The sequence below is a fragment of the Pecten maximus genome, chromosome 6 (assembly GCF_902652985.1).
Source record: "Pecten maximus chromosome 6, xPecMax1.1, whole genome shotgun sequence".
NCBI lineage: Eukaryota > Metazoa > Mollusca > Bivalvia > Pectinida > Pectinidae > Pecten > Pecten maximus.
In genome coordinates, this window is record NC_047020.1 from 29,705,788 (window position 1) to 29,723,316 (window position 17,529).

General features: G+C 36.1%; 1 protein-coding gene across 2 annotated transcripts; it reads left to right on the plus strand.

Moving 5' to 3' along the window:
• Positions 1–897: 897 nt before the first annotated feature.
• LOC117329496 (major facilitator superfamily domain-containing protein 6-like) lies at positions 898–15,822 on the plus strand. Of its 2 annotated transcripts, XM_033887457.1 has the most exons (5): positions 898–1,555; positions 5,842–5,999; positions 8,008–9,549; positions 11,401–11,568; positions 15,329–15,822. In XM_033887457.1, exons 2-5 carry the CDS (start codon positions 5,912–5,914, stop codon positions 15,442–15,444), a joined length of 1,914 nt encoding a protein of 637 aa, XP_033743348.1. In that variant the 5' UTR covers positions 898–1,555; positions 5,842–5,911; the 3' UTR covers positions 15,445–15,822. The 2 variants fall into 2 exon arrangements, with proteins under 2 accessions (XP_033743348.1, XP_033743349.1); XM_033887458.1 differs by lacking the exon at positions 898–1,555 and having other exon boundaries at positions 5,166–5,999.
• Positions 15,823–17,529: the final 1,707 nt, after the last annotated feature.

Below are 17,529 nucleotides of genomic sequence, written 5' to 3' on the forward strand. Positions count from 1 at the left end.
ACAGGTAATCTAGGGATCGGACCACAGGGTTAAATGTTTTCATTCTGAGTCACAGGAACGTGCCAAGCCCCTGTGCCAAAACAGGAATACCAGTTCTTTTCATTGAAAGCAAGTATCCTTTCTCGGTAGTCATATACATGCATATTTACTTCCGCAGACGAGCGTGAGTCCTCATAATGGGTCTTTAAAAGTGAAATACAAAACAAATAGTTATGTAATGTTCTTCTGCGCAGTACTCTTGTTGTCAATACAGAAACATTCAGCAGTCACATGGGTTAAACATACCATACTAATTGTATGTTGAAAATATCATTTTATATCATATCATTTTTTTCATTTCCCATGATGATCACTAAAGACATAGTTGTTCAGACCTATATTTGGTAAAAGTTTAAATTCAAATTTAAAACTTTGATATCATTCCATTAATGAAATAAACATATTGAATATAATACATGAGCATTTATGTTGTTTTATTTTCTTTTACTGGAAGACTGAACAACTATGTCTTAGTGCTTTTAACAATGTTCATAATCCAAATAAATTAAACCAAGACAAATGATTATAGTACTTTTCATATTTTATTCAGCACAAAGAAAAAGTTATAATGCATATTTCATTTGTCACTGCTGCCAGCTACATAGCGAAGCAAGTGACTTAATCACAGGTACTTGTTACTCCAACAATGTTAGAGGTTTTAAACAGCGAGATACTTTTGACAGGCGCCGTGTAACTCCAACAATGTTAGAGGTTTTAAACAGCGAGATACTTTTGACAGGCGCCGTGTAACTCCAACAATGTTAGAGGTCATAGCTGGTTTTCCCGATGCTGACGATGAAATTTTCGCAGTCGGCAAAATCATATCCGACCGACCAGCGGCCTCTTTATGTTATAGGAGTAAGGTACTTGTGGACATGATTATTATCTTTAATTTCTGAATCGATGGCACGTAGGCTTGTAGCAGTAAAACAATGCACATTTCAGGGAGAACAGGGATTTCCTCGAGAGGGTAGGCGGTGGCGTTAACCTAGATTTTCGATCTTTTACTTGCTTACGGCCAAGGTACAATATATTTTTTTTTGCAAATTAAGCATGCGATTGTAATACAATACTTTACTCGTCTATAATGTAACATTTAAATTAAAAACATCATAATCATGTCCACAAGTACCTGTGATGCACAGGTCCTAGCCTCGTCTGTCAATGGATGGACAGACGAGGCTAGGACATGTGGTGTAACAAATACGCCGCTCACAACTGACAACGTTTTACAGATGTTAGCGTAGTATTAGCGGGTTTCACGACATACTTGTTATAATTATGTGATTTCGAGATCTTCATTATAGTGTTTTCGAATGCTGACACATTTTATTATCATCATCAGAGACCAACTTGTAACCTCACGGCGGAAATAACAATTTTCATTGCACATGCGCGCTTGCAACTCTCACGGTACTCTGCAAAGTAGGCCTACACGCTGGATATATTTATCTGCTGTAGAACCGTACGCGTGCTGCCGAGTGGTTGGACATGCTTCCTCTGTGACCCATTTCATGTAAGTTTGTTTGCACGTCTCATGCTCATGTATCATGTTCAGTTGGTGATCTTTCTAGAAGTTGTGTTTGATTTGAAGATGATTTTATGTTTTCATCATATTAACGTTATGCTAGCTTACAACTTAATGCTCAAGCAAAGGGCAGGTAACTCGTATCAATATCTTAGAAACGCTTTAAAACACGTACCCCAATTATAGGGTTTAGTATCCGGAGGATTTAACTGTCTTTATCATTCTGTACAAACGCATAAATTACCTAAAAATATCCATAAGGAATCCTGTTGATTTAACTATGTTTCGTATGTTAAAATTGCCAAAAGGGTAAGGAATGCCTATTTTTTGAAAAACTGAATTATGAATATTACCGTGATTCCGGCCGAGTCAAACGGCTTGACCATACTTGCTGTATTACTTAGGCATTTCTGATTTTTTTGGGTATATAATAATATGCATGACAATCCCGGGAAACACATGAAAATGTCATTTATTCGAGACGGGGGTCACTGAAAAACATCGTAAAATCAAAGATGGCGGTCGAAAGTAGCGCCGAGAGACCCTGATCACAGCGGTACACCATACACATTTTCTGTCTAGTTTTGTATGGAATGATCCGAATCCATTAGTTTGAATTACACAGCAAACAATCAAATCAATTTAAGCATCAATATTAAACAAATGAAACGTTTACAATAACAGATGAACACACCATTTCATTGACGAAGACTCGACGTCATATCGAAGTCAACTTGACCTAGTTTTGAATGTACGCATTTACAGACTTATTTTTTGTGTCGACAGCAGTTTATCACATACCAACATTACTATCATTTGTTTATGTATAAAACATTTAATTAAATCGTGTTATAGCTACACTGAGGTGTTATTACTACCTCGTTAAGATATTTGAATCTATATACTTTCAGTTTCACTTGTTAAAAATTTAAGAAGGGGAGTAACTTCCACTTAGAATGGTCATAATGGAACATTTTACCTAAAATGTCTTACATAAAAATAGAAGAATGTTCTGTTTTTAGTTTGAATATTACAATTGGCCAATTCTTACACCATTTATACAAACAAAATCATATTCAACTTATCAAGATGCTTGGAGTACGCATTTTTTGTATATTTGAAAAAAATGCCATTTTAGGACAGTGGATTTTTGTGTTTTAAAAATCGCATAGAAAATTTGTTTTTCAACTGATTTCCAATCTGTTTTCTGTTTTGTAATGAGAAAACATAGATAAACAAAATAAGATACAGTTTATATAAACACATATTAAGGAAAAAAATGGTTGAGCATTGCTACTTGAAGTTACAGTGACAATGAGACCTTCACAAAACAAGGCGTCATATTTTTTACACAAAAAAGGGATTATTCAGTTGTCTGCTATTTTGTGAAAGTCACAAACTTGTTCACTTCTACTGATTATAAGGTGGCTAAATATTCATGCTCCGCTAAGACTTTTGCACTAGGCCCTAAATGCTGTCAATGGAGTCGGTGATATAAATTTTCATTTTAGCACAAAGGCTTTTTATATAACAGAAATTTAACAGTTCTTGTGCAAACATACAGTGTCACATTGGTAATTGGGTCATGTTTAGCAGATGACACCCTCTTTTTGTTTACATAGAAGAACTTTATGTTTTCTCGTAGGCTATACCCTAGACTGGGATATCTGCAGTTTTATCGGGGTGATAGCCTATTTCCTTATCTCGCCCTAGGGAAAAGACAATGTAACCTACACATGCTCTTGTTCTTGATAGGGTGAAGTTACCGAACGTCACTATGACCTGATTGGAACTACTTTTACGGGGTCATACACATGCATACAAAAGAAATTAAAATAAGTATTTAACAATCTCCCCCCGAGGGTTGAGATCCCCCTATCTCACGTGCACCCCTAAAGGGATGACAGATTTTATTGATCCTGCATTTGAGTAACTTATAATTATATCGGGGTTTGTACAGGGCATTTCATAAATGGGTCCTTTTCATATAAAATGGGGTCCCTATGAATTTTCTATGCTTCAAAAGGCTATGGGGATAGCTTCAACGTGAACCATGTTATATTATTACTCAAAGTAGTAACTGTTAGTCAAATGCACAACTATATATATTTCTCATATGCAAGGTTGTGCCTAACCTTTTTTTAGGTCTCTGCTGTGATAGGCTGTCCCAGTTTTTAAGTACATAGTACTTGTGTGAAGCTGTATTTCCGAGTGTTACATGATTTAGACCAGTGAGTGTGCTTGCGTTAGTTTTTAATTGGGTCCTTGTGTGGGGATATGTTGATTTCAAATAATTGTGTTCGCAAATTAATATCAATCTGGATGTCCTTGTTGATTCTGTAAACACTTGTACAATACTGTAGACTTCATATGATCTTATGGTAGTATAGTTGCAGTCATAAAAAATGATGATTATGACTGCGGTTATAATTCTCGACCCCCATCAGCTGTCTGTCAAGCTATCGCTTTACATCGTTCTGTACTGGCAGTTAATCGAAAGGGAAGTAACTCTGATAGATTGGGTGCCTCGGTAGCCGTGATCGCTAATGCGCTGGCGACAGGGAATGATGTCAGTTGCGTTCGTTGTTTCCCCACCGATGGCATCTTTGTTTTCCCCGTGGGTTTTCCTCCAGCATTCAAAACAATATTTGTTCCCTCAGCGGCGTTGTACAGAGCTTATGTTGCTTGTTACCATTTACCACGATAAATAAAGGATAATTTCATTTTCTTTTTTTTTATTGTAAGGTTAGTTGATTGGCTTGTGCAGTTTGGGTGTGTGAAGGTCATTTACAGTGATTATTTTTAGCTCACCTGGTCCAAAGGACCTGTGAGATTATGCCATTGTGTGGCATCAGTACTTTACTTGTCCATCCATTCTTCTAGCTCTTTTCTACTACTCATGAAGTACTGAATGGATTTGGACCAAATTTGGTCAGAAGCGTTCTTTGGGGAAGGCAGACAAATTTTGTAAACTGTGTACCTGTACATATATAGTACATTTACATGTTGTCATGATCATCAGAAGGATTTGGGATTGAAAAAGTTAATAACACGTATGTTTTTGTTTTTGATGTTTCATTTTCGAGTTAATGTAATCAATGTGTTGTGAGCAAAAGTTTGAATATTTTCTTTGCGGTATTACGGTTATGGTCCTTTAAGTAAAAATTGATTTTCTTCAACTTCTGGTTTTTCAGTAGGGTCAAAGTTTGAATGTGTAATTTTATGAAAAAGCTTCAAAAATCTTGGCTCAAAGTGATTCAAGGCCATGATATTTGGTAGATATCATGCTCAAACAACGGGCTATTAAGTTTGATAATATTGATGACCTTGACCTATGTTCAAGGTCACTGGAATCAATTATGTTAAAATCATTAAAAGACCCATTTCTCAATAACACAAATCCTAGGGTATTGATATTGATCCTGTAGTAAGCTAGGGTGATTTGCTACCAAGTGTATGCACAAGAATGACCATCAAAATAATATTACAATTTATGTATACATATTATTTGTTTCTGATCTGCTAACAGGATCAAGCCAAGTCATTAAATTTGAGTTCAAAATTTTCACAATAAGTGTCCAACTCAGTTTCAAATTCCCTAACTGTACTCTCAGGAAGACTATTCCAGATGTCGACAGACCAAACACCAAAAGAGTATTTACACTACAGATGTCTTGCTTGTAATACTTTAACTTCCCTGAATGTCCTCCAGTTCTCGCGATCGGTGATTAATCATGTTGCCTCTTAGTCTTCGACATACAAGCATTCATTTGGAATTCCAAGTCTTTTCAGGTGTTCATTGTACGTATTTTAAATCATTTAATCAGGAATTATCTTTGGAGCCCTTCGTTGAACTCTTTCAATCATTTTAATGTCTTTTACTTTCTACAGATTCCTTACACTTGCCGTATAGTCAAAGTGTGAACGATTGAGTGCTTTAAATAAATGTTTAAATGCAACTTAATCCAAATAAACATATATTCTTCTAATTATCCCAAAAATGCTATTAGACATATACTACTTGTTGCATGTAAGACAAAAAACTAAAGCCCTTGTCTACAAGAACATCTATATCATTTTCCGACGAAATGGTTTCTAATTAATTGGATTAATATTTCTCCAACCCCAGCCATGCCAGCTCATATCACTTTTTTCCTTAATCGATAGAACCTTGCATTGAAGATGATGAAATTGTAAAAGGCAGCTGGTATTTGACAATTCCTGTAAATTATCTTAATCCTGCTGTATGATTCCCCTGTCCTTTTCATTTTTAGCTCACCAGCTGGTCCGAAGATTTGAAATCTCATACCACTATTTTCCAAGAATTTGTGACAGACTTTAATTATGGAAGGGAAGAAACCAAAGGCTATGTGGTATAAGATGAATAAGCAACTTCTCCCAGTGAAAGCATTCTATTTCCTTGGCTTAGCAGGTGAGTTTTGCTTTATTTCTGAGCCTAGAAAGCAGGTGAATATAGACTCTGAGACTGGTTATTTACAGGTGAATGTTGGCTGTAGATCTGTTCTTGAACCTTATTATGACAGGTGAATTTTAACATTTTTTGATAAGTTTATGGTAAAAACAAATTCCTCAAGACAAGTGTCAAGTTATATGAAAGAATAATACATTCAATGTATTTTTCACAGAAAATTTCACTGTCAATTAATTACTAACAAGGTTGATAAAAATTGTGACTGTAAAATCATCAATAGATGATCATGATTTTACAGTCACAATTTTTAATAAGATGTTGATGAGCTAAGACACCAATATAATTGTATACTTAAGCATTGAACTGTTTTTGTATGGTATTTATGATCTATTTGAATGCCAGAGCTTTGCAAGCAAACAACATAAAACATTATGATTTGTTTGCTTGCAAAGCTCTGGCATTCAAATAGATCATAAATACCATACAAAAACAGTTCAATGCTTATATTTACATTCCTTTTACTTTTTTCAATTTTAGCTCACCTGCCCTGAAGGGCAAGTGAGCTTATGCCGTGGTGCAGCGTCCGTCCGGCGTCAATTTTTTTCATTTAAACAACTTCTTCTCAATAACCAAGAGGCCCAGGGACTTTATTAAATGCTATAATTCATATTTAAAATTCAGAATTCCCGCGTTATCGACAGTCAGCAGATTTTTTGTCAGTTGTTGGAACAGCCGGAACATGGTCGCATGTTTTTTGGCAAACAAAATAGTACATGGAAAATTTTTAAAAAAACCTCAATTTTGTTAATCATTTTATTATCAACGTAATGCCCAAATGGCATATTTTTCATAACAAATAATGTAGACAAAATAATTAGTCGTTAAACTTAATTATCCTGGATATTGTAGTTCCGGTTTGTGTTGTATTGATACGCTGATAAGTGTATCGCGTGATGGATGGCATTTAAACGTACATCAACGCCAGAGCTCTCAAACAGACTATATAGTGACAATGCCAGACAAATGTAAATATATAACCATGAACATCTACTTTTCATTTTCAAAACATTCATTCATAAAGTCAAACCAGAAGGACCTATAGCTATCGCATTGACCTTTTCGTGGAATATTCAAAGCTTGTAGTTCCATTTGTGCACAGGTGTCACTGTGTTAACAAAACATATTAATTATATATATATATATATACATATATATGGGGCAAAGAAGTAATTCAAACAGTGTAAACAATAAGGTTTGTTAAATTTTCGAGGCAATCCGCCCCTTTATCAAAACACAAAAAATCACAAATACAATCACATAATATATATAAGAAGTACTGGAAATACAATATAATACAATAAGAATAATGTTTTAGTAACTGGAGAAACCACAATGAACCCTTCGGCAAACTTGGGCCGAGGGCGGATTGCCTCGAAAATTTAACAAACCTTATTGTTTACACTGTTTGAATTACTTCTTTGCCCCATATAATCATTACAAGTAATTCGTATCCTCCATACATTTATGTGAGGATCCAGTGTTATCTGGATTATACTGTTCATATTACTTCTTTGACCCTTATATATATATATATATATATAGGAATACTATTGTGTCCAGCAGGGTGCTGTTTTGGACCATTTGTTTTTGTTACAATTTTATATTGACAACACAGGGATTGTATCATTTATTTTTTGATGCATGGTTTACACATACTCAAGTAACTACATGTATATATATGTGATGAATTGTTCACATGTTAACAGTTTTGTCGCTAAATCTAGACCAGTATAAATACAAATGATGCAGCTGATGATAAGGTTTGTTACATTATAAACAACTAACAGATATACATGTATATATACAAAGCACCTATTTCCCTTAAATGACTATAGACCCGTCTGTAATCAATATGCTAATCAAAGTTCAACACGACAGGTCATTCTAGACAGACTATACCTTGCAAAGCTTTATTTTGACAAAATGTACATATTTCTATTCATTACAGCTGTTGGAGTTCTGCTGCCGTTCATTTCCCTGTACATGAAACAAATTGGGCTGACGACCTCACAAACAGGCGTAATATATGGCGTTATGCCTTTTATTGGATTCTTTACTCGACCGATCTTCGGATATATTGCGGATCGTTGGAAAAAACATAAGATAACCTTGATGGCATGTTGTGTATTGACTGGTATCTTCTACATGATCCTACTGTATGTGCCTCATAGCCAGTCTGGATACATCGACGTAAGCACCGACGTACACTGTAACCAGTTCAGCTCGTATATACGCGACTGTTACCATGTCAACAGATCAGATCCACTTACCTGCCCCATGACATTTGATGAATATGCCGAAATAAGTCACTTACAAAATGACAGTGACATTACTGGTTCAAATGTTTCTGATGAGAATGATTCAGATTCATCCTGTAACTTTTCATGCAATTTAAAGGAGGGACACAAAATACAAACAAAAGTCTGTTTTACAAACCAAATAAATGTACTGGACAAACATTGCTATGATGTTTCTGTCAATCTGAACGAAGAACCAGAATTAGGATTCACCCTTAAAAACATTTCCAACACCATCAGACGTGAGGTTCTACAGGACCAACAGAGAGTTGGAGATTCATTGTGTAGAGACTTTGATATGAAGTCGATCATTTTCCGAGAGAAATCCTATTGGCAGATGATGTGTGACCGAGACACTGAGCTCACTTGTAGCATGAAGTGTTCCAGCTCCGCAAACAAAGCTTGTGAGGTCAAAGAGTGGCAACATGTAGAAAAAACTGTTGTTTTTTTCTTTATCTTTTTCCTTTTTGGAAATATTTTCTTTGCCCCGATTTTAAGTTTAGGAGATGCCATGACTTATGACATTCTAGGGGACCGGAGAAACCAGTATGGGAAACAGAGACTGTGGGGAACTGTAGGATTCGCATTGTTCAGTATTACTTCTACTTTCTTGATGGAATTCCTGAGCGACGATCCATCAACAGCAGATTTTACCGCTTCTTTCTACTTATCTCTTGTCCTATTCGTACTCACAGCAATTTGTGTCTGGAAAATATCTGCATCTGAAGACATATCATGCAGCAGTGATTTTCGAGATATATGCAAGCTGTTCCGTTACGGTAAGGTTGTGGTGTTCATGGTCGTGGTGCTGTACTTCGGATTGTTGACAGGTGTGATTGAAACTTTCCTCTACTGGTACCTGTCTGGCCTGGAAGGATACATCACCATAATACCTGGCCTTTGTTTACTTGTTTCCTGTACTGTGGAAACACCTGTTCTGTTTTTATCGGGATATATCATCAAAAAATTTTCACATTTGTTTTGCTTGTATTCAGTATTTTTAGCATACGCCTTACGTTTTTTCTTCTACTCCCTACTGCCCAATGCCTGGTTTGTGTTGCCTATAGAGGTCCTTCATTCCATCACATTTGGTCTGATGTGGGCCGCCTCTACATCCTATGCCAGCATCATCTCCCCACCTGGAATGTCTGCCACAGTACAGGGCATCATTAGTGGACTACATTTCGGATTTGGTAAGTTTTTATGTCCAGCAATTATTTACTTTTCTCAAAGCTTTGTAATATATAGTAGTTCCATGTTTTTAAACTTTTTAAAATTTTCATTGGGGAGATGGTAAGTATTCAAATTTTCAATCCTAAAAAATACTGTAGAGCAAAATGAAAAGTCCAAGGTACAGAATAATGAAGAGAATACTTGATATGGTTTTCAGGATGTGTTAGTATTTACTGTGTTTGTATTATACAACATTTGTATATCAATCTAATTAAAATCAAGGTGGTCATTCTCACTACGTTACATGAACATCTAACAACATCCCATAAGGGGTCACGTTCTGATGACCTTGGAGATGTGTGTATTTCACTTTAAGGGTGAATTGTCAATTTGTCGATGTCATAGAAGCAAACCATTTTGTCACAGCATGCATCTGAAGCAAAACCATTTTGGCACAGAATGTATATAGTTATATGCTTTGTGGGATGAAATGACTTGAAACAAATTGACAGATTATGCAAATTATGCACTCTAGTCAATCTAATTCAGACATATAAAATTCACTTTCAAGATTCTGGAAGTAGTCATTTGATTGGCTAATCCAAAAGGTCAGCTTGACATGACCCCTTATTGGATGTTATATGTTCATGTAATGTAGTGAGAATGACCATCTGGATTTTAATTAGATTGTGTGTATATAAAAGTGTACTCAATCTGGTATCCATTGAAAACTTAAAGACATGTATACACTCAATGAAATCATTCAAAGTGATAAAAAGTTCACAGTACGATATAATTGTCATTACAGTGGTCAGTCTAAAAGCTGTCAGTAGACATATATGAATACCTACCTATGTGATGCTTGTTCTTGGGTATTAGATGATAAACTTTTCAAAAATGTGTTAAGCGTTTCTTTTGAAAACTATTGAAATGAACTCTCAGAGATTTCTTTATGGTTGTTTTATTACTTCACCTCCAGGTGAGAATCTCCATCATTTTTTCACTGTGTTGGTGTAAACATATATTTATTGCCTTAAAATGACAAAAAAGGATTTGGCACAAGTTCTTACAACTTAGTTAGGCTTCTTCTAACTTATATACATCATATGGCTGCTTTTAACATGTACCGGTACATTAAGATATAATTTTTAATCAAATAAATTGAATTAACAAAATAATTTGTTATAATTTGTTGACAGTTGTTTCTCTGTTCCCTTAACTGGGGTCTGGTTCCCAGTTTCTTTTTTCTTTAAACAGAACTGGGAACTGGGAACTGGAAACCAACTTCATGCTACCTACTTGTAAAACACAAGTTTAAAACTTTTACTTACTTAGGAATCAGATCACTACTTTTACCTGTAAAATACAAGAATAGGATGTCTACTAACTACTGTAAGTAGGCGGATCATTACCTTTACCTTTAGAAATACAAGTATAAAACTACTAAGGAATCGCATCCCATAAACGAAACTGGGGTCTGGTTCCTAGTCTTAAAACGGAACTAGGAAGTGGAAACTGGGAACCAACTTCAGGCTTAAGGTACGTGGTGATCCAGTTCCTTATTGGAAGTTTTGTATTATGTATTTTTCAGGTAAAAGTAATGATCTGATTTCTTAGCAGAGGTTTTTCTTGTATTTATATTTACAGGACCTGGTAAAGGTAGTGGATTTATACCAAGTTTTATATTTTACAGTTAAAGGTAGTGATCCGATTCTTTAGTCAGTAGAAGTTTCATACTTGTCTCATATTTTACAGGTAAAGGTAGTGATCCGATTCTTTTGTCAGAAGAATTTTTATACTTGTCTCGAATTTTACAGGTAAAAATAGCGATGTGATTCTTAATTTGAAGATTTTATATTCCTATATCTCAGGTAAGGGTATCGGCAGCATCATCACTGGATTGATAATTGAGCCACTTGGGTTTGTGTGGACATTCCGCCTGTACAGCTTCCTCTCCGTTGGCTTCCTTGTACTTTACTTCGCCATCAACCAACTGTGCCTGAAACACAGCACATTTGATGAGAAAAAGGAACATCAAGGTTTGTGACATTACTATTTACAGTGTACAGATGTACTATTAATAATATATTTTGATGTACAAAAAAAAAAATGTACTTGGATGAGAAGGAAAAGTGATAAGTGAAGATCTCAAACATGTTGTATAAAAATGCGGAGTTGATTAGGACCAGATAAAAAGTTGAGCTTTCAATTATCTAGTGATTGATAGTGATGTTATTACCTCCGCTTTTTAGGTCATCTGAGCCAAGGCTCATGGTGATCTATTGCAATAGCCTTTTGTCTTCTTAGAGTGTTGTGCGTTGTGGTCGTGTAACAATTATCTAGTGATGTGATACCTATTAGTAATAATATTACCTCCCGTTTTTGTTATGATAATCTTGTGTTGTGACATGATGTACCTCTTTGTTACATTATTACCTCCCCCTTTTGTTATAGTTATTTAATGTTGTGATACCTATTAGTAACATTATTACCTCCCCCTTTTGTTATAGTTATTTAATGTTGTGATACCTATTAGTAACATATTACCTCCCGGTTTGTTATAGTTATTTAATGGTGTGATACCTATTGGTAACATAATTACCTCCCCCTTTTGTTATAGTTATTTAATGTCGTGATATATATTAGTAACATTATTACCTCCCCCTTTTGTTATAGTTATTTAATGTCGTGATATATATTAGTAACATTATTACCTCCCCCTTTTGTTATAGTTATTTAATGTCGTGATATATATTAGTAACATTATTACCTCCTGGTTTGTTATAGTTATTTAATGGTGTGATATATATTAGTAACATTATTACCTCCCCCTTTTGTTATAGTTATTTAATGTCGTGATATATATTAGTAACATTATTACCTCCCCCTTTTGTTATAGTTATTTAATGTCGTGATATATATTAGTAACATTATTACCTCCCGGTTTGTTATAGTTATTTAATGGTGTGATATATATTAGTAACATATTACCTCCCGGTTTGTTATAGTTATTTAATGGTGTGATATATATTAGTAACATATTACCTCCCGGTTTGTTATAGTTATTTAATGGTGTGATACCTATTGGTAACATAATTACCTCCCCCTTTTGTTATAGTTATTTAATGGTGTGATACCTATTAGTAACATAATTATCTCCCCCTTTTTATAGTTATTTAATGGTGTGATACCTATTAGTAACATTATTATCTCCCCTTTTGTTATAGTTATTTAATGGTGTGATACCTATTAGTAACATTATTATCTCCCCTTTTGTTATAGTTATTTAATGGTGTGATACCTATTAGTAACATAATTATCTCCCCCTTTTTAGCCCACCATCATCAGATGGTGGGCTATTCAAATCGCCCTGCGTCCGTGGTCCGTGGTCCGTCCGTCCGTCCGTCCGTCCGTCCCTCCGTCCCTCCGTCCGTCCGTAAACAATTCTTGTTATCGCTAATCCTCAGAAAGCACTGAAGGGATCTTTCTCAAATTTCATATGTGGGTTCCCCTTGGTGCCTAGTTATGCATATTGCATTTTGAGACCAATCGGAAAACAACATGGCCGACAGGCAGCCATCTTGGATTTTGACAATTGAAGTTTGTTATCGCTATTTCTGAGAAAGTGCTGAAGAGATCTTTCTCAAATTTCATATGTAGGCTCCCCTTGGTGCCTAGTTATGCATATTGCATTTTGAGACCAATCGGAAAACAACATGGCCGACAGGCAGCCATCTTGGATTTTGACAATTGAAGTTTGTTATCGCTATTTCTGAGAAAGTACTGAAGGGATCTTTCTCAAATTTCATATGTAGGCTCCCCTTGGTGCCTAGCTATGCATATTACATTTTGAGACCAATCGGAAAACAACATGGCCGACAGGCAGCCATCTTGGATTTTGATAATTGAAATTTGTTATCGCTATTTCTGAGAAAGTACTGAAGGGATCTTTCTCAAATTTCATATATAGGTTCCCCATGGTGCCTAGTTATGCAAATTGCATTTTGAGACCAATCGGAAAACAACATGGCCGACAGGCAGCCATCTTGGATTTTGACAATTGAAGTTTGTTATCGCTATTTCTGAGAAAGTACTGAAGGGATCTTTCTCAAATTTCATATGTAGATTCCCCTTGGTGCCTAGTTATGCATATTGCATTTTGAGACCAATCGGAAAACAACATGGCCGACAGGCAGCCATCTTGGATTTTGACAATTGAAGTTTGTTTTCGCTATTTCTGAGAAAGTTATGAAGGGATCTTTCTCAAATTTCATATGTATGTTTCCCTTGGTGCCTAGTTATGCATATTGCATTTTGAGACCTATCGGAAAACAACATGGCCGACAGGCAGCCATCTTGGATTTTGACAATTGAAGTTTAATATCGCTATTTCTGAGAAAGTACTGAAGTGATCTTTCTCAAATTTCATATGTAGATTTCCCTTGGTGCCTAGTTATGCATATTGCATATTGAGACCGATTGGAAAACAAACATGGCCGACAGGCAGCCATCTTGGATTTTGACAATTGAAGTTTGTTATCGCTATTTCTGAGAAAGTACTGAAGGGATCTTTCTCAAATTTCATATATAGGTTTCCCTTGGTGCCTAGTTATGCATATTGCATTTTGAGACCTATCGGAAAACAACATGGCCGACAGGCAGCCATCTTGGATTTTGACAATTGAAGTTTGTTATCGCTATTTCTGAGAAAGTACTGAAGGGATCTTTCTCAAATTTCATATATAGGTTCCCCTTGGTGCCTAGTTATGCATATTACATTTTGAAACCTATCAGAAAACAACATGGCCGACAGGCAGCCATCTTAGATTTTGACAATTGAAGTTTGTTATCGCTATTTCTCAGAAAGTACTGAAGGGATCTTTCTCAAATTTTCGTATTTAGGTCCAATTGAAGTTTGTTATCGCTATTTTACAGAAGGTACTGAAGGGATCTTTCTCAAATTTCATATGTAGGTTCCCCTTGGTCCCTGGTGTTGCATTTTGGGACCAATCCGAAAACAACAGACAGCCATTATCGCAAAATCTTAAATTTTATATATAGGTTCCCCTTGTTTGAAAAGTACTAGAGGGCTGTTTCTGAATTTACACAGATTAGTAAGACTTAGAGGAAGGGAAAAGTAGAGAAAAGATCAATCTGACATGGAACCTATAAAGATCATTCAATGGTGGGCGCCAAGATCCCTCTGGGATCTCTTGTTATAGTTATTTAATGGTGTGATACCTATTAGTAACATGATTACCTCTGCATTTGTTATAGTTATTTAATGGTGTGATACCTATTAGTAACAGGTACATCATTACCTCCCCTTTGGTTATAGTTATTTAATATTGTTATGCTAAATTGATAGTCACATTATCACCTCCCTTTTGCTACAATTAGCTAGTGATGTGATTCCTGATTGATAGTAACAGCTAGGTCACAAAATACAGCAGCCATTGAAATAAATATTCCCAATTTGCCTCCTTATTTTAAAGTTTCACTCCACTTAAAATTCAAAATTTTCACCAGGTGGCAACTTCTCAAAATAGCCAAGGGACAGTTTCATCAATTTTTGAAACGTTTAAAATGTAATTACTTATTGCATCAGAAGTGGTTTCCTGTTTCTTCACACATGTGCTATCTTTTAATGCATTAAACAGTATGATAGATCTAGAGGTCAGTATATATTTTCTCAGTGTCATACCATACATGTGCTAAGGATTGAACAGTTTACCTGCATACATACATTTCCAATTTTCATGTACATATCAGTTATTTAGTACAATATATGATTCACAGAAAATGCTGAAGAGGTCATCACATCTAACGATGGTGCTGGAGATGCAGGTGAGAACCTGCTCTCAGATCAGGAGAAACACGAAATGGAGCCCCAAACCCCTCAGGAACTGAGCTAGAGCTGTTGGCTCCAACATTGGACTAACCACATAGCAGATCACAGAGTTCAGCTTACCAGTTTTTTTAAACAAATGTCAAACCTTTGAGAAATCTTACTTAAGTGTGGTATGTTTTTATTGACCACACTCTAAAATCAAATGATATACTCCTTTCATGGGTATTATGTGTCCCAAGAGAGCAGGAACTAGATTCCTTGTTCAATAAGTGGTAAATTGGTGCTAGACATTTTCCAAACTGATTCTATGCAAGATATCAGTACTAACCTTGTGTACAAGTTATTTTGGTTTACCACTGTGCATTTTTAGCCCACCATCATCAGATGGTGGGCTATTCAAATCGCCCTGCGTCCGTGGTCCGTGGTCCGTCCGTCCCTCCGTCCGTCCCTCCGTCCCTCCGTCCGTAAACAATTCTTGTTATCGCTATTTCTCAGAAAGTACTGAATGGATCTTTCTGAAATTTCAGATGTAGGTTCCCCTTGGTGCCTAGTTATGCATATTGCATTTTGAGACCAATCGGAAAACAACATGGCCGACAGGCAGCCATCTTGGATTTTGACAATTGAAGTTTGTTATCGCTATTTCTGAGAAAGTACTGAAGGGATCTTTCTCAAATTTCTTATGAAGGTTCCCCTTGGTGCCTAGTTATGCATATTGCGTTTTGAGACCAATCGGTAAACAACATGGCCGACAGGCAGCCATCTTGGATTTTGACAATTGAAGTTTGTTATCGCTATTTCTGAGAAAGTACTGAAGGGATCTTTCTCAAATTTCATATGAAGGTTCCCCTTGGTGCTTAGTTATGCATATTGCGTTTTGAGACTAATCCGAAAACAACATGGCCGATAGGCAGCCATCTTGGATTTTGACAATTGAAGTTTGTTATCGCTATTTCTGAGAATGTACTGGATGGATCTTTCTGAAATTGCAGATGTAAGTTTCCCTTGGTGCCTAGTTATGCATATTGCGTTTTGAGACCAATCTGAAAACAACATGGCCGACAGGCAGCCATCTTGGATTTTGACAATTGAAGTTTGTTATCGCTATTTCTGAGAAAGTATTTAAGGGATCTTTCTCAAATTTCATATGTAAGTTTCCCTTGGTGCCTAGTTATGCATATTGCGTTTTGAGACCAATCTGAAAACAACATGGCCGAAAGGCAGCCATCTTGGATTTTGACAATTGAAGTTTGTTATCACTATTTCTGAGAAAGTATTAAAGGGATCTTTCTCAAATTTCATATGTAAGTTTCCCTTGGTGCCTAGTTATGCATATTGCATTTTGAGACCAATCTGAAAATAACATCAATTGGAAAACAATATGGCCGACAGACCGCCATCTTGGATTTTGACAATTGAAGTTTGTTATCTCTATTTCTCAAAGTACTGAATGGATCTTTCTCAAATTTCATAAGTAGGTTCCCCTTGGTCCCTTGTATTGCATTTTTGGACCAGTCTGTCCTGAAAACAACCTGGCAAACAAACAGCCATTATCGTTAAATCTCAAATTTCTTATATAGCTAGGATTCCCTTGTTTGAAAAGTACTGGAGGGATGTCTCAATTTGCACAGATTAGTAAAATGAAGGGAAAAGTAGAGAAAAGATCAATCTGACATGGAACCTATGAAGATCATTCAATGGTGGGCGCCAAGATCCCTCTGGGATCTCTTGTTAGCTCACCTGGACCGAAGGTCCGGTGAGCTTATGTCATGGCGCAGCGTCCGTCGTCCGTCCGTCGTCCGTCAACATTTGCTTCAAATCGCTACTAGTCAAAAAGTTCTTATTGGATTTTAACCCAATTTAGTCAGAAACATCCTTGGGGGAAGGGGAACAGATTTTGCATAAACGGTGACTCTGACCCTAATAGGGGAAATTGAGGCAATTCCTTTAAATCGCTACTAGTCATAAAGATATTAATGGACTTGAACCCAGTTTGGTCAGAAACATCCTTGGGGGAAGGGGAACAGATTTTGCATAAATGGTGACTTTGACCCCCAAGGGGCCGGTGGAGTGGGGCCCAATAGTTGATGTTGATAAACAAAATAAATTGAACATGAACATTATTTTGAAATTAGGTCAAATCCAACCA